We start from the raw sequence: 21,324 nt of genomic DNA, 5'->3' as shown, positions 1-21,324 counted from the left end.
AGCCTCTGTGGACTGAGACTCTGTCCAGGGATCCTGTCAAAGCAAACACAAGCACAGCCTCTAAGGTCAGGTTGGAAATCAACTGTGCTACAAATCAGTGTTTGTTGCCCCACAGAGCCAGTTATAAAAAGTTGCAGGGCCTGCCCTGGGTCATCAGAGAAGAGGAATGGAAGTCAAGAGGCGACAGGTTGTGGGGCACTCCTCAGACCCAGGCCCATTCTCCTGCTGTGTCTTCCTTTCTCCTGTGACTGGGGTGACCTCCCCAGGTCTGTGATGCCAGATGTCAGGCACCCTCACGTGCAGGGCTGCCCTGAGTTACAAAAGGCCTGGCCTTCCCTGAACCAGGTTTCCTGGCCTCTAACCACAGACACAGCAACACTCAGGAGCTTCTGGGGAATGACCTGTCTAGACACACAAGACCAGTTATGCAGGCTGGAAGTCAGCTGCCGGTTGGCTGAGCTCCACAGAGAAAGCCTCTCTTCTCCAGACTCTCCCCTCAGGGTTGCAGAATGACACAGCCCCTGCAACCAGCTGGACCACCTGCTCACCGCCAGTTCTGCGGGTCCAGAAAGCCCAGGAAAGCTGGTTTCCTTAGGCACAACCCCTGGGGTGTGCAGTGTTTGGAGGCCTCTGTGTGTGTGACATGGTTTGTGGAAGATTCAGACTCCTGCCAGGCCAGTGCTGCATCAGGGTCCCTGCACCAACACCAGCCACATCACACTCCTGGGGCTGGACTAAACCAGCCTTGCTCTGCCCCATGGCATAGGAGCCTTGGGATCACTGTGAGCGCCCTGGGCTTTCCCAGTCTAGCACCTGGGTTGAGGGCCATCCGTTTTATATGCATAAGAGGCACTGCCCAAAGAAAGCCAATCAAAAGTCAATGTGCTTTTACAAAACAACACCCTCCCCAGTTTCATTGGGTTTCATAAGGACAGGGCCCAGGTCAGCCCTGTTCTTGCTGTATCTTCAGCACCAAGAGGTGCTTGTAGTAGGTGCTCAATTAGTCACTTTTGAATGGGTGAATGCAGGAAAGAGCTTCAAGTTTAGCTTATGCAATCCCATGTTTTCTTCCAATACAATATAAATGAACTTAAAATTCCTTTTTTTTTTTTATTGTTTGGGATTCATTGAGGGTACAAAGAATTAGGTTACACTGACTGCATTTGTTAGAAAAAAATCCCTCTTATAATTGTGCCCTGCCCCCTAGAGGTGTGCCATACGCCATTCCCCCTGTCTCCCTCCCTCCCCCCTCCCCACTTGCTCATGCCCCCTACCCACCCCTTGTATTAGCTCATCTACTGCCTTCATGTTAGAATTGCGTACGATTGGATTCTTGCTTCTCCATTCTTGTGATGCTTTACTAAGAAGATTGCATTACATCTCCATGAAGGGTAATACCAAAGACATAAAGTCTCCACCATTTTTGGTGGCTGAATAGTATTCCATGGTACATATATCACAGCTTGTTAATCCATCCTGGGTTGGTGGGCATTTAGGCTGTTTCCACATTTTGGCAATTGTAAATTGAGCTGCCATAAACAGACTATTGCAAATGTCCTTATGATAAAAGGATTTGTTTTCTTTTGAGTATTTGCCTGGTAATGGGATTGCCAGATCAAATGGGAGGTCTAATTTAAATTCTTTGAGGATTCTCCATACTTCCTACCAAAAAGGTTGTATTAGTTTGCAGTCCCACCAGCAGTGTAAAAGTGTTCCCTTCTCTCCACATCCATGCCAGCATCTGCAGCTTTGAGACTTTGTGATGTGAGCCATTCTCACTAGGGTTAAGTGATATCTCAGGGTAGTTTTGATTTGCATTTCTCTGATGTTTAGGGATGATGAGCATTTTTTCCATATGTTTATTAATCATTTATCTGTCTTCTTGAGAAAAGGTTCTATTCATGTCTCTTGCCCAGTGATATATGGGATTGTTGGGTCTCTTTTTTTTGTGTGTGTGGATTAGTTTGAGTTCTCCACAGATCCTAGTTATCAAGTTTTTTATTCATAATATGAAAATATCTTTTCCCATTCTGAAGGTTGTCTGTTTGCTTTGGTTGTTGTTTCCTTAGCTGTATAGAAGCTTTTCAATTTAATTAAGTCTCATTTGCTTATTTTTGTTGCTGTTGCAATTGCCATGGAAGTCTTCTTCATAAAATCTTTCCCCGGGCTGATACCTTCGAGTGTTTTCCCCACACTTTTTTTGAGGATTTTTATTGTTTCATGCCTTATATTTAAATCTGTTATCATCTTGAGTCAATTTTTGTAAGTGGTGAGAGGTGTATGTCCAGTTTCAGTCTTTTATATGTGGTTATCCAGTTCTCCCAGCACCATTTATTGGATAGGGATTCTTTTTCCCAGTATATGTCCTTATCTGGTTTTTCAAAGATCAGGTGGCTGTAAGATGTTAGTTTCATCTCATGGTTTTCTATTCTGTTCCAAATGCCAATGTCTCTATTTTTGTGCCATTACCATGCTATTTTGATCACTATGGCCTTGTAGTATAGCCAAAAGTCTGGTAGGGTGATACCCCCCAGCTTTGTTTTTATTACTAAGAATTGCCTTGGCTATACAGGTTTTCTTCTGGTTCCATACAAAATGAGGAATTATTTCTTCCAATCTTGAAAGTATGATGATGGTATTTTAATGGGGATTGTATTGAATCTATAGATCTCTGTGGGTAGTGCAGACATTTTTACAATGTTGATTATTCCCAGCCATGAGCAAGGTATGTTCTTCCATTTGTTAATATCTTCTGTTATTTCTTTTCTTGAACTTAATATTTCTGATTTTCAAATTCAAGGACCAAGTAATTACTACATGGGGGGGAAGCTGAACAGGATTCATCATGGGGCCAGAGAGCAGGGAAGAAGTGCCCCCAGGTCAAAGACTGGTGTGACTCTGCCATAAATAAAGGCCAACCAATGGACCCAGCAAGCCTCAGTTTCCTGAGATGTGAGCTCATGAGGGAGGCCTCTCCTGCTGAGTTTTTAGAAATAAGTGAGCACAGGCCTGTGCAGTGGTGGACCTGAGGCTGTCGCTTCGTAGACACTTGCCATGTGTCTGTCCTCCTCACCTGGAGGGCTCTGATGGAGGAAGTCGCTTTTGCTATTTCACTGCTATGGGCAGAATGTTTGCTCCAAAATTCATTGAGACTCTAATCCCCAATGGGATAGAATTAAGAAGTGGGGTCTGGGAGAGGTAATTAAGTCATGAGGGTGGAGTTCCTTATGAGATTAGTGCCCTGATAAAAAGAGACTTCAGAGGACCTGCTCTCCCTCCTCCCCACCCCCTGCCATAGGAGAATACAAGAAAGTGTTCGTCCACAAGGCAGAATGAGCCTCTCACCAGACACCAGACCCTCCAGTGCCTTGATCTTAGACTTCCTAGCCTCCAGACCTATGAGAAGTAAATGTTTATTGTTTGAGCCATCCAGCCTATGATACTTTTGTTATAGTAGGCAGAGATGACTAAGACATTCATCTTATAAAATGTAGAACTTAGACAAGGACATTCCCCTTTAATCAGAGGGCTATCGGCAATTGCACAGATAGGTGAAGAGCATGGCCAAAGTCTGACCAGCAAGCCACAGGTCTAGAGCAAAGCAGCTGCTGTTGCACGGGGTGGTAGAGGTTGTGTGTGCTGTGCAATACGCATTCGTGGGCTGGAACCAGGCCTCCGGGCTGCCACGGAGAGGGAGTTGTCACAGCTCACTACGCTGAAGGCTCCTCAAGGCAGGCCTGAGTCGATGGCTACAAAAACCAACACAGAAAGAAGAGCAAGCAGAATCAATTCCTATTTGTCAGAGCCTTCTGGGTGTGATAAAGCCAGCCCCTTTCATCCCCACTGTCTTACTGCTTCCCCTTCACTAAGAAGTGAAAACACCATTCAATTAAGGTAATTAAATTCACCCAAAGATCCTGGGCTCAAAAACCACACTAGAGGCAAGTGGTCAACCCCGGTGGCAAAGCAAACCCCAACAGCTTCCTGTGGAAAGCCGGCAGAGACGAGCAGGAGAATGAAATGGCATCCTTCCCCAGCTCTGCAGAGTTCAGCCACCTCAGCGCCCCACAGCACCAGAGCCCCCAAACAGGAGGGGCCCCATGCTTACCACACAAATCAGCAGTTCTTGAAAAGCTGAGCTGAGAAGATCCTTCAGAAGTGAAATGAAAATCCTTTTCTCCACCTGAATCCTCTGTTCTTCCCCCCAAACTCCAGCTGGTGAGCCATGAGTGCAGGTGGAAAAGCCTCCCAAGACACATCCATAGGAGCCCACAAGGCCAGAGGCTCAGGGTTTCATGTACAGAAAGCACAGTGTGTCAAGGAGTGAGCACAAGCTGAATCCCAGCCCCAGTTCTTGTCTTTCTTTACATGCTGTGTGACGCTGAGCAATATCCTATACCTCTCTGTGCCTTCATTTCCCCACTCATAAAATGGTGACAATAAGGCCTACTCAACCTGCCTCAAAGGGGCCCTGAGATTCAAACAAGATAGTGGATGCTACAGTGTGTCATGAACTGCAGGGTAACGTCCACGTGAGCCATTATTGTCACTGTGTCATCCCAGCATTGACCCACCCTACTGGCTTCCTCTGACTGTGGATCCACTTAGGGTACTAGAAGTTGGTGAGGCCCTAGGTTATCAGATTAAAAAAAAAGAAAGTCCAGTGGAATTTGAATTTCAGTATAAGTATACATAGCATCCCACATATTGCATGAGATATACTTACACTAAAAAAAGCATTTATCATCTGTCTAAAATATGCATTTCACTAAAGATTCTGTATTTTTAATTTGCTCGGTTGTGCAGCCTGGCTATGCCAGACCACCAACTCTTCCCTCCCTTGCCGTGGGCTGACCCCAAGTTCCCAGTCCCAAGCCCAGCTCTGTCACTCCCTCTCTGTGAGACCTTCCCCTCTCTGAGGCTCAGTGGTTTCATCTCAGAAGTGAAGCTGAAATGCACAGCCACCTGGGTGATGATGGTTCCTCAGCTGGGCCCTCCGGAGACACACCCTTCAGTTGTACGTGGAACATCTGGAACAGGCCTGGCCTATAGGAGATGATTTGCATGAGGGCCCAGGGCCTGCCAGCAGAAGCTGGGCTGGATGACTCTGCCAGGCTTGGAAGACAAGGGGAACATGGAGCAAAGAGCCTTCAGCCCATCCTGCATCTGCACCCCAGACCTTCTCTGCAAACCTCCGTCATCACATCCTGTGGCCTAAGAACTGCACTCAGCAACAGCAGCTGAAAACCTTTACAAGTTACCAGCAGCTACAGTGTCATCAATGACAAACCAGGTCAGGGACCTCAATCCAAGGGTCTCCTAGTGGGAGACATGGACTCACAGCAGTTAAAGTGGAATAAAACAAGGCATGTGATTAAGGGGTGGGAGGGGTAGATTCTACATGGAAGAGAAGAGCAGAGGAGGAAGTGGTCAGTAATTGTTGTCAGGGGATGGAGAGAAACATTCCAGGCAGAGGGACTACCACTCAGAGAAGCCAGTCCAGGACCAGGTCCTGCAGCTTCCTCGTCGAATGCACTATGGGCCAAGCTCCCCCACCAAGAGGGATTAGGAGAGGGAGAGAGACAGAGTTATATTTGCAAAAAACAGCACATCCTTGTTTATGATAGTTCAATAGCATCATGTGTTGTGGCATGGAAAAAGCATCACGTGTTAAAACATTTTGGAAGAGTTAGAATTTAGCAATGACTGTGCAAAGGGTATTTCAGTGCTCATCTTGACAAAAAGCTGATTCATGGGGAGGCACGCTCACATTTGACTTTTTTGATATATTCAGATTCAAAAAAGATGACCCTGCCACCAGGAGAAGACAAACATATCTTGAGTGTAATCCTCCCCGCCCCAAAGCACACTGACCACTTCTCCCCATGGGCATGTTTACAGTGTGGCAATAGACACTATGTCCCTTGGAGCCTCTGAGCTGGGAGGTTCCGTCCACTAATTCCTGCCTGGAGATCCTGTTTCCCCTTGTGCACACTGGCGTCGCGCAGAACCTGCCTGGCCTGATGCAAGCTGGGCTCAGGTCAGCAAATGGGGTGCTGGAGGCCCTCAGAATGGGGTGCTATGAGTTCTGAAGGGTTGCCCACATACACAGCCCAGGGCAGAGCCAGCACATCACCTCCTGACACCCAGAGTTTAGGTAACACATCACATTATGACCATTCACACTGTGGCTGTGAACAGAACATCCCAGCTAATGCACTCAACAAATGTTTGTTAGAATATGGCTTCCAGGGAGAATCAAAGATACCCCCAAATTGGAGCACTAACAGCAGCAAGAGGGACAGACTGGGAAGTGGAGGGTCACGAAGTCACTTTCATGTCTCCGTGCTGTAAATGCTCACCATCGTTCACCTTGAAACTCAATCCTGACTTAAACGTATATGCCACGGTGCCAGCAGATGCCTCCCCACAGCCAGCCTGTCAGCAGCTCTAAGAATAATCCCATCCACCTGCTTCCATCTTTTACCACAGGCAAATTTTATCTATTTTAGGACTTAGAACCAAAAAGCAAATAGAATCCACTTGAATTCAAATGCACCGATTTTAATTTTGTGATAATTCTCCAATTATTGAATTATACTTGACGGCCCATACAATGAATCCTGCTAAGCCAATCAGTAGTGTGACTAATACCAGGATAGAGGTGGAGGGATTGTTCCTTGCCCTGAGCAAGTCCCTGTGCTATGTCAGGAGGATGGAAGGGACAGCCAGGCAGACCTGGACCCCAGCATCTGGAAGCATCTAGGCTAGCAGGAGAAACAAACATTAAACAACAAACCAGTGAAATACTTAATTATAATTATGATAAATGCTGCAAGAGAAATGGGTATAGAATATTAGGAAAGAACATATATCACAGGGGGGCTTGAAATAGCCTGAGGAAACTGCCTTGTTGAAGGGACCTGTGAACGGTCTTTGAAGTGTATGTAGGAGTTAATCTGGTAACAAGTAAATATGGAAGTAAAGGATAAAGATTCCAAGGGGACGGAAGAACGTGTGCAAAGGCCCTGGGGCAGGAAGAGGCATGGCCTGTTGAAGAAGCTAGAAAAGTTCCAATGAGGCTGGAAAACCAAGCATGAAGGGGGAAAGCAGTCCAGGAAGAGGCTGGAAAGAGGATCCACATTCAAGAGATCGATTTTCATTCTTTAAGACCCAGAAGCCATTGAGGAATTCTAAACAAGATGCTGAAATGAACAGATCAGATTATGAAAAGCAGCACGTGGGTGCAAGGCAGACATGAACATGGGCTCCTGCTGTAGCCCAAGGAGACAGGACAGCAGCGTGGGCCACACAGAGACTGTGGGGTGGAGACCAGTGTACAAGGAAAAGAGGCCCGTGAAGATGAAACTCGTGGGACTTGGGAATGGGTGGGAGGCAGGGCAAGGAGGGAGAGAGAGAAGTTGCAGGTGACACCCAGTTTTCCCGGATCCCCAGGGAGAGGAATGGCTGGTGGGAAGCTCCTGGGCCTGTGTGAAGGGCTGTGAGACAGGGGTACAAAGCTACAAGGAGGGCAGTCAGTGACCTGGATGTGACGTCAGCGTGTGGACACTCAGGGCACCACAGAGTGGGGATGATCACCCTAGAGTAAGAGGGGAGGGGCCCAGGACAGGGAGCAAGTGAAAGGAAGAAGAGAGACTGAACAGTCAGACAGGGACAGGACAAGCAAAGGGTCAAAGGCAGAGTGAACCTCAAGAAAACCACGAAAACGACCTGCAGGAAGACCGGTCCGGGAGGAGCAGGGCAGGCACCCAAGGCAGACCAAAATGGATTAAGGAAATAAAGGCGGTGGTGGGAGGAGATGGGAAGCATTAAAGAGATCAAAGATGTTTCTGAAGGCCACAGATGTAAATAGGAGTTTACCATCCATGATTAAATATTCATTTTCATCTCTATGTACTCATTGGACCAGATTCCAAGACTTTGTTTAGAGCACAGCTCAGCCATATGCATTTTATCCTCAGTCAGTTACCCGAAGGAAATCACCCCCTTCTACCTGGAAAGTAGAAATGTTCTACCAGCTGACACCCAGAGTTCAAATGGTACAAAGTAGAGAGCAAGGCAGCGTTTGTGCTGGCCTCTGGAAAATGCATTTCAGCAGCACAACAGAGAGTCCCTTAGGCAGCCGGCTAGGGGGAGAGCCTGAACACAGAGGGACCCCCCTCACTATTCACAAGGTAAATCCCTCCTTCGGCACCTAAGTCTCACCCATGTGCAGCACCAGGTCGATTTGATCCACAGGGCTCAGGGTAGCTGTAGCACTGGCATGGGCTTATTATTAGTGATGAGAGTGGTTCCTTCGGAGTTTTTCTGATAGCTATAAGACCCAAGGCCAGTTAAATTCCTATTATCTTGCTCCTTTATTCCTGTGCCTTGGTCCAACCTTCAGGGGGAAAAAAATCAGAAGAAATATAACCCAATTCACAGTATTGCCACAAACACTGAGCTTCTATTTACTGAGCTCAGTATACAGAGGCATACAAGACTCCCTGCCTGGGTTCAAGGACCGTTCTTGCTAGTTGAGGAGAGAAAGAAGAATCATCGATTTCTGGAACGTATGGGTTAGGCTGTATGGGCAGTGATAACCCAGCAGGAGCAGTGGGAAAGGTAAGCCCAGCGTGCTGCTGGGACACGAAGGAGGACCACCCAGCCCAGCCCAGGGGTCAGGGTCGGGGCCCACCCGTATGCTGGTAGACACAAAGCACCTCTCTGATTCTCTGAAGAATCACTTCACAAATTTGCTCTATTATGATTATTAATATTATTAATAAACCACCTTGGACTAGATTAATATCCAAGAGCTACAAGCTGGGGAAGGTCTTATGAAAACCCTAATGGTCCGCATTTAAAATTCTCAGAGTAGATTTACTTTAATTAGTTCACACTTCATTCTGAGCATTCTGAAAACCCTCCTGGGCAGCCTTTTTGTTTTGTTTTGTTTTTTTTGTTGTTGTTGTTGTTCTTTTAGCTGTCAAAATAGAAACCCAAGCCTCCTGCCAACCTGCCAACAATAAATTGTATACCTTGCCTTGGTTTGATGAGTGGACTTGAGCCTGGTTGGTCCTGTTCCCTTTGCTGCAAAACTCAAGTTATCAGTTCAGTGGTAAAAAAGGCCTTTGGTCAAATTTTACTAAATAAAGTAATTCACAATTGGGCCACTCATATTAGATAGCCCCAAAGCTGAGGCTGAGTCAAGAAGATCTCATGAGCTCAAGAGTTTGGGGTTGCTGTGAACTATGACACCATGGCACTCTACCCAGGTGACAGTGACAAAAGAAGAAAGGAAGGAAGGAAGGAAGGAAGGAAGGAAGGAAGGAAGGAAGGAAGGAAGGAAGGAAGGAAGGAAGGAAGGAAGGAAGGAAGGAAGGAAGGAAGGAAGGAAGGAAGGAAGGAAGGAAGGAAGGAAGGAAGGAAGGAAGGAAGGAAGGAAGGAAGGAAGGAAGGAAGGAAGGAAGGAAGGAAGGAAGGAAGGAAGGAAGGAGGGGAGGGAGGAAGGAAGGGGGAAAGGAAAAGAAGGGAAGGAAAGACTTATTGGACCACAAGCAAATTCATGACTATTAGAAGAGAGATAAACTGACTCTTTGTTAGTTTTCACCAAAAATGCCTATTTAGAACTTTTGCTAAGTTCAAGTGTGGATTAAAATAAAACTTTTTATTTTTTTTTTTGAAAGCCAACCTCACAGTATTACTAACATTTAAAGAAATCTTATCCAATGAACATGGGCTTGGCCCTTTGCTTGGGGTTCCACTGAAATTATTTTTCTTCTTTCTAGATGGGCAGTGATGACACCAAATATAAGCATGAAAAGAAGTTTTAAAACTACAAATTCCCAAACCCAGCAAGGCAGGCAGCGGCAGCCCTCACTACTGTAACAGGTACGGGAGTGACCGAAGGAGCAGGCTTCTAGAAACAACTTCTATTGGGGGCCATAATTCTGAAGGGCACCCCTGTGAGGTGGGGTGGAGGGATGAGGCTGGCTTTCTGACTTTCCCATCTCACTCCAGCTATATTAAATCATAACTGAAGAAATGATCTGAATAAAGCTAGCAAGAGCGGGAAGGTAGCTCTCTTTCCCTGAGGCAGACGAAATGTGATTATTTTCCAAATGCTCTGAAGAGCGAATCCTTCCTCACTGTTTGGAATTATGATTCAAACTCCAGATCAGCTAGGGTTCTTTGGCCACAAGGAATAGAAACAGAAACCGGACAGATGAAGCAGAAATTAAGCAGTATTTAAAAGGAGATTGGAAGTCTCATAGACTCAAGGGGAAGACCAAAGTTCTAGGCCAGGAAACGTCAGGGACCAGACAGCCTCAAATGCATCCTGAAACCTCTTCCGCTGGGAAGAAGGCCTGAGCACACCTCCAGTCCTTCAGACTCCAGGAGAACCAGTACAATCCATGGGCCTGGCCCAGGTCTTCCTTCTGCTCTTGGCCCAGGATGCCTCAGAGGACACCTTGGCTTTTAGCCTCACTAATGCCAAACACCACAGGGAGAGGAACTTCCCTAAAATGTATCAAGTGCTTTTGGTCAGAGGAGGATGGAAGCTGAGTATTCAAAAAAAAAAAAAATAGCAAATGGTTTATTGGGAACAGACTGTTTACTTGACTCTAAGCTTCTAACTTTAGGTGTTCAACTATCCGATTTTCACCTTAATGTGAAAATGTAGAAACCCCAGTATCACTGAGTTTGGTCATTGCCAAGATGAAAATCTCAGCATTCAGGATACCAGGAGATTCCTAGCTTGTTGGTAGGATGTCAAATGGCAGAAAACCTAACTCACAGGGGCCAAATTCACTAAGGTCTCCCACACACCCAATAACACAACTTCAAGTTGGGCCAGTTCTGCCACCGGCTCGAAGCTCAGTAGTGCTGTCCAGGGCCCAGGCTCCTCATCTGTCCACCCTCCAAGCTCAGCAAGTTGGTGTTAAGTGGCCAAGGCTTGCCCCTCAGGGTCACGGAGTGAACGCCTCAGTGTTAGGGCTTCATATGTTGGAGTCCTGACCCCCTGAACCTTGGAACATGACTTTTTCCGGAAATAGGGTTGTTACAGATATAATTAGCTAAGAAGAGGTTATGAGGTGGTCCCTAATCCAGTATGACTAATGACCTTATAAAAAGAGATTTGGACAGAGACAAGCAAAGAGCAGTGAAAGTGTGAAGACTCCTAAGGCAAAGATGACTATCCTCAAGCCAAGGAGAGGGGCCTAGGGCAGGCTTTCCCTCCCAGCCCTCAGAAGGAGCCCAGTCAGCTGCCACCTGTCTTTGCACTTGCAGCCTGTAGAGCTGTAGGATAATACATTGCTGTGGGTTAAGCCATCCGTGTGTGGCCTTTGTTACAGCAGCCCCAGCAAAGAAATGTGCTCTGTTTCAGGTACCTGTCTGCAGTCAAAACAAGAAGAAAGACATCAACAAAGTCAAGACAAGTTCCTTTGATTAGAAAGGCAAGCACTACTCCCTCCCTGAGACCAGAAAGAACCCTGTCCCCTGCCATGCTAGCTGTGTGGGAGTCTGCAGGTGAATGTAAAGGCGTGTGCTCACCCAGCCCCCCGGATCTGCCTCCACCTGCCACGTAGGCCCTTGAATGCAGCCCTTCTAGAATCCTGTGAGCACATGCTTTCTGGGGAGCTGGCAGCCCACCTCCCAAGGCAGGGCTGAGGAGCACCTGCAGAAAGGCCTTCTCAGAGCAGGCCCTTGTGGATTCATTATTCAGTGTGCTAGAACTCGGGGTCCTGTCCTTTTTCCAGAGCCACAGCTCAGAACTGTCATTCATGAAAGCAAGTCAGCCTAGCAGTGAGTCAGCATTAGAATTAGCACTTCAGAGTGGTCAGGAGTCGGGAAACAACAGACCCCAAAGACGGCTGGCTGCCAGGATGGAAGGCAACACTGACACATCCCAGCAGCTTCACCCAACCCTGTGACACACCCTGTGAAGGGATGCTGTCCCTAACCTCCTGGATCTTACAGGTGCCCACATGACCCCACTACAGAAACAAAGAGAGCGATTAGAAGCCTGCAGCAAACACGCAGGTGGGGAAACACGCTGAGGCTGCCGCCATCCAGCCCCTGGTCACAGAATTGCGATGTGGAAGGAGACAGGATCTGGGCTCTGACATGTGGCCCTACCTCCTGATGGGCACACTTGCACCATCCATCCCCTAGAGCACTGGCAGTTTTGTGATTAGGGCAGGCCAAGCAAGGAGGGGATGGCACAGCCTGCTCCATTCCTGCTCCTTTGAGCAGGGCCAGGCTGTGACAGTGTTTCATCTGCAAGTCAAGAGCTTAACAGCACCCTGCCAGACGCTCACTGACCCAGACGCCACCACATAGGCTCACTCCAGGATCAATACTCACTACTTTGTCTAACTTTTTATGTCCTCGTTTTCTTATTCCCTGTCCCAGGCCAGGCGCTATTCCAGGAGTTAGAAGTATGTGCCCCAGTGGGAACAGTAAAGGTCTTAAAAGCAGCCTCCTCAGATAAGATCCCTAAAAGAGTGTTGTGCACCACTGCACACCCATTGGTGTGCTATCCTAAATGAATGTGTGAGTAAATAAATAAATAAATCACATGTTGGCAAGGATGCAGAGAAATCAGAACCCTTGCAAGCTGTTGCTAAGAATGTAAATTGGCACAGACACTATGGAAGATAGTCTGGAGGTTCCTCAAAAAATTAAAAACGGAACTATCATGTAACCAAGCAATTCCACTTGGTTATATGAGTATTCCCAAAAGAATTGAAAGCGTGTTCTCAAAGAGATGCTTTCATGCTCAGGTTCATGGCAGCCTGATTCACAATAGCCAAAAGTAGGGTGCACCCCAAGTGCTCATCAATGGAAGAATGGATAAGCAAAATGGGTTACACACACATGCACACCCACACAGTGGAATCTTCAGCCTCGAAAAGAAAAGGAAGTCTAAGGCATCCTGCAACACGGATAAACCTTGAGGACGTTACGCTGAGTGAAATGAGCCAGTCAAAAAAGGACAAATACTGTGTGATCCCACCAAGTGACATAAGGCAGCATTTGTCTTTCTGTGACTGGCTTATTTCACTCAGCATAATGTCCTCCAGGTTCACCCCTGTTGTCACAAATGTCAAAACTTTCTTCTTTTGTAAGACTGAATAATATTTCATTGTATGCATATATGATCATATTTAGCCATTCATCCATTGATAGACATTTAGCACTCTTCCACGTCTTTGCTATTGTCAATAGTGCTACAGTGAACATATGGACAGAGATACCACTTTGAGATTCTAATTTTATTTCCTTTAGGAAATAAAAATAAATTCTATTTTCAATTTTTTGAGGAAACGCCATACTGTTTTTCCTAGTGACTTCAATTTATATTCCCACCAACAGTATGCAAGAGTTCCCTTTTCTCCACGTTTTCACCAACACCTGTCGCCTTTCATGTCTTTGATAATAGCTGTTCTACCAGGCACAGGGTGATAGCCCATTGTGGGTTTGATTTGCATTTCCCTGATGATTAATGAAACTGAGCAACTTCGCATATCCCTGTTGGCTGTTTGTATGTCTTCTTTGGAGAAATATCTATTCTGTTCCTTTGCCCGTTTTTCATTTGGTTTATTTGTTATTTTGCTTTGTTTCTTGTGTATTTTAGACATTAACCTTTTATTACATATAGGATTTGCACCCAATTGTTTCTCATTCCGTAGGATGCTTTTTATTTTTGTGATTTTTTTCCCCTTTCTGTCCAAAAGCTTTTTAATTAATATAATCCCACATGTCTATTTTTGATTTTATTGCCAATGACCTCAGTCTTTGTTCTCGTAAAGCCTTCAACCAATTGGATGAGGCCCACCTGCATGACGGAGGCTAATCAGCTTTACTCAAAGTCCACTGACTCTTATGTTAATCACATCTAAAAAATGCCTTCCCTCTAACATCTAAGCTAGTGTTTCCCATAACATCTAGGCCAGTGTTTAACCAATAACAGGGTAGAGACTAGCCATGCTGGTACATAAAATGAACCATTACCAGCATACGGTCTTGCTAAATTGGACATTCTGTTCACACTTGTTCTTTTTATTTTTGCAGAGAAAAAATAAACCCACTTAGTAATTGCATCTGGTTGACGGAAAGCTCTCGTCTTGTGGAAACAGGCCTACATCTAATCCTTGCCAGAATCATCACCAAAGGCACCCACTGGCTGACGGGGACAGTCGTCCCAAGCTGGCAGATGATGCAGGGCAACCGGAAGTGCACAGACGGGTTCAGCGACTCCTCAAGCATCGGCAGCGTGCTGGACGACGCAGACAGGGAGGTGAGCAGCCTCACAGATCGGGCGTTCCGGAGCCTGTGTGTCTCAGAGGACGCATCCTTCCATGACTCCGACCTGGCCCTGTCCCCAGACACCAGTCGCCAGATGTGTCGGACTTTACACCACAGGAAGAGTGGCCTTTGGAGCCAGTTGCCATCACAAGGCACGGAGCACACGGGCTGGGCAGCCGCCCTCCAACAGCAACCCAAGTATGTTCAAGGAGAGGAAAAGTACCCCAAAAGCAGCCCCCCACTGACACCAGTCCAGAGGAGACTGGAGGTGCCAATTGCTGGCCTAAGAAGCAGCCACAAGCCTATGTCCAAAGTGTCATCACTAATTAAATCCTTTGACAGGACGGAGAGCCGACACTGTGAGAGCAGGCCTGCAACCAGCAAGCCGCCCGCTCGGAAAAATCCCCCCAACTTTGCTCCTCTTCCAGACAGCAGTGTCAACTTCTGCTTCGATTCCGCCTTTCTGACCGTCAGGAGGGTGCCCGCTGAAGTTTCCAATGCCCGTAAGGGTGGCCACCAGCCTGGCAGGAAGCATGGAGAACAGGAGTCCCCCGAGAATCTCGGAATGGCCTGTCACAGCTCCAGCAGCTTCCTCCCGACACCTGACAGCGCAGCCAGCTCACCACCCCACGAGCTGTCCCTGGGCGAGCCTGGAAGGAGCAAGGAGTGGGCTCCCAAAGGGACCTTTCTGCACAGTGAAAATAGTGCTTTTGAATCATGGAATGCCCATCAGCCAAAGCTGCTGGAAAGAAAGGATGCTGAAACTATCCCAGAAAGCAAAGCTCCCAAACATTATGAGGACATGCCCTTGTTAAGAGAAACCCATCCTCCTGAGTGCAAACTCTCTCCCAGCCAAGCCCAGCCCAGCTTCCATCAGGAAGAAAACAGACTAGCCCCCGGGGCTCCGTCCGCATCCGGACCCTGGGGATTCAGAGATCCAGCAGCCCAGTCATTCAATATGGAGGGAAAAGCTGCCTGCTCACAACCTGACCCCCAGGTGAAGCCAACCCAGGCCCCATGGAGGAAACCAAAGACTGACAAAAGAGGGAAAGAAAGTCTACAGGAAGCTTCAGAAGAAAAGAAACCGACCTCCAGGAGAGGCCCGCCTCTGTACACAAAGCACAACCCCCAGGGACAATTTCCAGTAAATGATGCTCTTGATATGCCTGTGGACCCCAGCGAGCACTACGATCCCCCTTTTAACATCAGCAAGCTGCTGACGCCCGTCATACCCACCAAGCTTGCCCTGGATTCATCCAACACTCAGCCAGCAGAGACAACCCCCTCGCCTCCGGGACAGCTCAATGGATACCAAGAGAAGGAGCCCAGTGAATGTCAGCTGCGAGACAGCTACAAGTCCAAAGCCTCTAGCCTGCTGTTCAACCTCAAGGATGTGCGGAAGCGTGTTAAGAGCATATACAGCTCCTCACCTCTTTTGAGAGGCCTAGATGAGAAAATCAGAGGTAAAGTTGATGGAAAGCAGGAGCCCATCAGCAATGGTGTGGTGCTGCCCAATGAGCTCGAGGAAAGTCCCCCAAAGGAGCTTTCCAAGGAGAGACCCACAGATGCCCCCACTGCATCACAGATCAGTGCCCAGAAGGACCTTATGGCCAACCCCAGTGAGTCCCCTACAGACAGCTGTCTAACACCTAGCACACCTCCAACCATCGCCAATACCCCCTTCTGTGTCAACGGGGAGGCCCCCGAGAGGAACAGTCATGAGAACAGCAATGGAGATGGAGAGTCAGAGACGGGTCCCGCCAGGTCTGGATGGTATCCAGACCCCAGGGAACACCACCCCAGGAAGCAGCTCTCCCTGAAGCTTTGCAACAGGGAGTCTGAGGCTGGAGAGGCTACAGAGAAAACTAAAACCCAGCTAGAAAATGGGTTCTTGAGATCCATCTCCCAAGAGACAGAAGCTGAGAGACAAGTAGGACTTCAGAACCCACACTTGAACCAGAAATTCTCTCCAGGGCCCCACTCTCCCGAGGAGGAAGATGTGTTTTATAGCGACACCCAGTCTGATTTTATGCCAGGCCTCAAAAGCAAGGCCAAATTCAGCACCAGCTCTTCAGATCAATCATTTGCCTCGTTTGAAGATCAGCAGAAGACATGGTTTACCGAGAGCCACCGGGAAGACAGGAAGAATGACTTGAGTGCAGGTGACAGTCAGAAGGATGAGAAGGAGATGGGGGACGATGAGCCCCAGTGCTGTGCCTTACGCGACGGGCGCGCACATGTGGAAGAGCACAGCAGGAGGGAAGCAGTGCAGAGAGAAGGGGAAAGTGTGTCTGCAGGAAGACCCAGGAAGGCACCAACAGAGGAAGCTAATTTCAGAGGCTCTTGGGTTGGGGGGAATAGGAGTACCTCCCTTTCACATGCCAAAGACCCTATGCCCTCACCATCTTCTGCTACAAACAAGCACATACTGTTTCCAATTAAAGACAACACACTCAGAGCCACCCCCGTAATAAAACCTATTATGCTGCCTCTCCTGAGGACCATGTCCTCTGAGGACTCTCTTGGCAGTGGCCACAGAGAGGACTCACCAAGGCCAGGATGGGGTGAGGATGCTGGTTTCTGTACCCTAGAAAGCCAGGAAATGCCTGGCATGCTGACACCTGCCAACACGCAGAGCACACATGTGAAGCTCATGGCCTGTGATGTCACCAAGGACCCCGGGCAGGCGTCTGGCACAGCCAGGATGGAGACCTCTCAGCTTGTCCCACAGGGGAATTTTCCATCTCTGCCTCTGGTGGGAGAGGGGAATGGGATGAAGCCACCTCCAGATGCAGCACATACAATCACGGCAAATGGTAACAAAAGTTCCACAGACTCAGGAAAGCTGGCCGCCCCCTGGGACATCCCCACAATCGCTTTACCCGAGGGTGACTTAGAAGACCAGCCACTACCATGGCAGCCTGAAACCTGTTGGGAAGAACAGACACAAGGTTTCAATAGCCATTTTTTGTCTACACCCAGAGCAGGGCCACCTTGGAGAAGACTGGTCCCTGGTGAGATGGTAACTTCTCCCAACTCCAGCTCCGTGGGGGAGAGCAGCGTGTGCTCCCCTGCCACCAGTGAACTGGAGCTGCCATCCCAGGACCCTCAGGCCAGCCTTGGTCCTGCCAGGGTCACACGAAGGGAGGATCTGACCCATGCCCTCATGAGGGAGGCCAGCTCAGACCCTCAACATGAGCCATCAGTAGAAGACCTCCGTACACTGTCTCCAAGAGGCTCACCACCAGATGTGGCTGCCAGCTCTGCTGGTCCTCCTGGGAGGCTGGAGCATCTTGCTCAGCTGGAAAGGGCAGCCGGCAAGCCACCTGCAGTCCCTCCCAAGACAGAGAAAGCCCTGCGGCGAGCGAAGAAGCTGGCAAGCAAGAGGAGAAAGACTGAGCAGGTGCTAGACAAGCAGGGTGAGTCCCGAGAGGGAGAGCCCTGCCCAGAGGACTTGGACTGGACAGAGCAAAGACCACCGTCCCCCGGAGAGAGACCCCAACCAAGTTTCCCTGTAGTCCGCTCCCTGCCCCCTCCCCTGCACCGCCACTCTGTGTCTGGCTTCTCGGAGCTTGTCGGGAGGCAATCTGGGGGACCCCAGGCCCTCACACCCCTGCCCTCTTACCCTGCCACGCAGAAGGTGCTCCAGGATCCCCAGTCGGGAGAGTACTTTGTCTTCGACTTGCCCCTCCAGGTGAAAATCAAAACCTTCTATGACCCAGAGACGGGCAAGTATGTCAAGGTCTCGGTCCCCTCCTCAGAGCGGGGCTCCCCTGAGCCACCCCCGCCAGATGCCCTGGCCGCTCCCTACATGCTCTACCCTGGCTTCCGGCCTGTGCCCGTGACAGCCCTGATGCCCCTGCGCTGCTCCTCTCAGCTCTCTGCCCCCACCTTCCTCAGGCAGGCCCCGTGCACCCGCAGGGCAGCCCGAGCCAGGCCCCAGAGTGCCCATGAGGCTGGACTGCTGCCGGCCCTGGGGCCTCAGGGTGACCCCGCCCAGCACTCTGCAGACCAGTGCCCCCAGAGGCCTCCCCAGGGCCCAGAAGAGGAGGGCACAGAAGCACCAGGCCTGGGCATCATCTCCACAGATGACCTGGAGGACTTTGCCACAGAGGGCATTTCTTGAGAATGGCAGCAGACTGACCCCCACCCATCCCCAGATAAACCCAGAGGAGCTTACTTCCCCTGCCCCAGAACGAGCCACACACACACACATGCACACATGCACACACCCCACTACCACTACACGCTTAGCCTTTTGACAGCCCTAAAGTCCAAATGGAAGTAGGCATCTTGAGACAACCTCCTCTGGAGGGCTCCCCTGGAGTCCCGTCTGAGGAATGGAGTTGCTTTCTTGACAATCCCCTCCATGCCCCTTCCCACATCCACTCCACTCCCCTCTTCCCCTTCCTCTCTCCGTCCCTCCCTCCCGTCCTGGCCGTTACTGGTCCTGAGGGTTCCTCTGACCTTACACCCACCCAACCCCTGAGCCCCACCTCAGACATAGCAGCCAGTTTCCAGGTCAACTCAAGTGGAACTGGAGGATGGATTCAAGGCACCCTTGCAGAAATATTTCTTGGCATAGAATGGGTTTTGTTTACAGGATGAAACCTGCCTCCTGAGGCTATTTTCTGATAAAGAAAAGGCCAACTTTAAAAAAACGAAAGAAGTTTGCAGATGTGATTCTATCCCTGGACTCCTATTTTCCTTCTGTGGGTGGCAGGGGTTAGGTCTGACCAGCGCTGCTTCCTCATACCTACAGCCCCAAGTCCTACCTCGGTCCTGTAACCCCTGCCTGTGCCTTCTTGGGACCAGCCCCCCCACACACATAGTGCTGGGGGTCGGGGGTGAGGGTAGGGCAAAGATCAAGAAGACCCAAGATCAAGACCAAGCCTGGGAAAGCTGAGTCAAGACCAAGCCTGGGAAAGCTGAGTCCCTGACCATCCTGACTTAGTGGCTCGTACACAATTTCTCAAAAGGAAGAAATTGTGTACGAGCCACTAAGTTGTGGCTGCCCCTGTCCTGCCCCTGTGTCCTGCCCCTGTCCCCAAGTCCCCAACCTTTGGGAATTTTGGAGGGAAATATCTGAATCAACTAAAGGGAGTAGAGTGTGGCAACTGTGCCTTTGAGACTCTGAGGGTCTGAGAGCAGGTGGCCACTGAGGGCAGCAGGCTGAGAAGGAAACCACCGGGTCCTCATGGGCTTCCACCCACAGTTTCTGCTGAAGCCTCTTAATTCTTGTTCCTTGGGGAACACAGGAAGAAAGAGCACCTCCCTCTTTGTTTATAAACCTCAGCAGCTGCCAGGACCATACTGCACAGGACCAGAGGACGTGTAAAACATGTCTTCCTTGCTCTGTTGGTAAAGGTGCTGTTTCCACACTGGGAAGGCAGGGAGGCTCACAGCCCACCAGTCCCAGACGCATCCAAATCCAGGACTTTCAGGGACTTTGCGCACTTCTGGGTCATGATTTGGATTCAGGATCTTACATCTATTTATTTTTCCAACAAATGTAGCCACACTTGATTTTCATTGTGAAAATACCACACACACACACACACACACACACACACACACACCAGCCAATGCCGTTGAATTTGACCACACTGGGCGAGTGAGCCAGATGACTGGCCAGGAGGGCAGGCAGGCCACTGTCCCAGAAATCTGAGGCCCACAAGTCACTCATTGGGTCTAAGTAACAAGAACAAAATGGTGTTTTGACTCTGCCACCAAATCATCTCCAGTAGCCTCTCCACTTCATTTTCATCTTAATTCAAATACGAAAAATAATGCCTCATTTAAAAATTCTCAGAGTCCCAGGAAAAGAATTGTCCAACCAAAGAAAATCCCTCAGTTCAATAATAACCACAGTTATAGTAACTATGTCCCTACAAGGAAAAAATATTACCTGTGGGGATTTACGTGGGGAAGCAGTCATCTTCTTAGAAGCAATATTGGCAGAGTTGTGGGTAGAGCTATGAACATAAAGCCTTGCTCCCAGCAAGTCAGCTGGAGGGAAGGCCCCACTCGCTTACAGCAAAGAGCCCCTGTTCCAACACAGGGTGAGAGTCCCTCCCCAGCCCACCCTCTCGCCAGTGATGTTCTCTGCTTTCCATTTGTTCCTGAGAGACGTCATCTATGTCTCCTTCTTTCCTTCCTCCTTCCTCTCTCTCTTCTTTCCTTCCTTCCTTCCTCTCTCCCTTTTATAAATATTTGCCATGTGCCAGGCACTTGATGGGTACTGAAGATAAGATGATAATAAGATTGGATCTCTGCACTCAAAGAGCTAAAATCTAATAGAGAAAATGTACAGTGATGATCCCAAGCATTGAATGATTTCATAGCTTGCTCTGAAGAGCACCTAACTCTGCCTGGAAGGAAAAGGGGCTTCCTTTAAGGGATGGCACTTGAGCCAAGTCTAGAAACACGAAGTGGGGCACCAACTTAGGAAGAAACCAGAATTTCTTCAGTTTTAACCTGCCCATTAAAGACGACATGTATTAAATGCTAATAGGTCTGTCTTGCCAGATCCAAGAATATTGATTTAGCTAATTGTTCATTAGCATTTCTAATCCGCACAAAAGCTGAACCAGGGTACCCTTGCAGGATAGACCTCTATTGATAAGTCCTTCAGCTTCTGACTTGATATTTCACTCATGTAGGTTGCCAAGAAGAAAAACACTATTTCTACCATTGTGTGCAATAGGACAGCAGTGAGAGTTTTGAAAACATGCTGTTGGTGCAAACTGTAGATGTTGCCTTAATCTTTTGTTTAATCTTAATCTTCCCTTCTGGGAAGGGAATGAGGGAAGATCCTGGGCCTGTCAGCTAAAACTGCCCCAAGAATGTACATTGTGGAATACACTACCCACGTGCCAGCCAGGTGGGGATTCTGAGCCTGTCTCCGTGCCGCAACGAACCTGTGAGAGGTGCCTCGTTGCCGTCATTTTACTGTAATGAAGATAACAGCATAGGACAGAATGCAATTGCCCACAGGCAGGAGCTAAG

At 48.7% G+C, this 21,324-nt stretch overlaps 1 protein-coding gene across 16 annotated transcripts in view; it reads left to right on the top strand.

The window, feature by feature from the left end:
- C3H10orf71 (chromosome 3 C10orf71 homolog) overlaps positions 1–19,004 on the top strand; it is a 60,790-nt gene extending 41,786 nt beyond the window's left edge. For 8 of the 16 annotated variants that reach the window (XM_053584277.1, XM_053584276.1, XM_053584278.1 and 5 more), the window contains 2 exons: positions 9,792–9,894; positions 14,083–19,004. In XM_053584277.1, coding sequence (XP_053440252.1) covers positions 14,225–18,442 — 4,218 coding nt within the window. In that variant the 5' untranslated portion in view covers positions 9,792–9,894; positions 14,083–14,224 and the 3' untranslated portion in view covers positions 18,443–19,004. Of the gene's footprint in view, positions 1–9,791; positions 9,895–11,392; positions 11,477–11,513; positions 11,536–14,082 lie in introns of those variants that run through there. The other 8 variants (XM_053584284.1, XM_053584288.1, XM_053584286.1 and 5 more) reach the window with 3 other exon arrangements.
- The last annotated feature ends 2,320 nt before the right edge of the window (positions 19,005–21,324 follow it).

Source organism: Nycticebus coucang, chromosome 3 (assembly GCF_027406575.1).
Source record: "Nycticebus coucang isolate mNycCou1 chromosome 3, mNycCou1.pri, whole genome shotgun sequence".
Lineage (NCBI taxonomy): Eukaryota > Metazoa > Chordata > Mammalia > Primates > Lorisidae > Nycticebus > Nycticebus coucang.
Note: the sequence above shows the minus strand (reverse complement) of the source record. Positions and strands in the feature narration are given on the sequence as shown.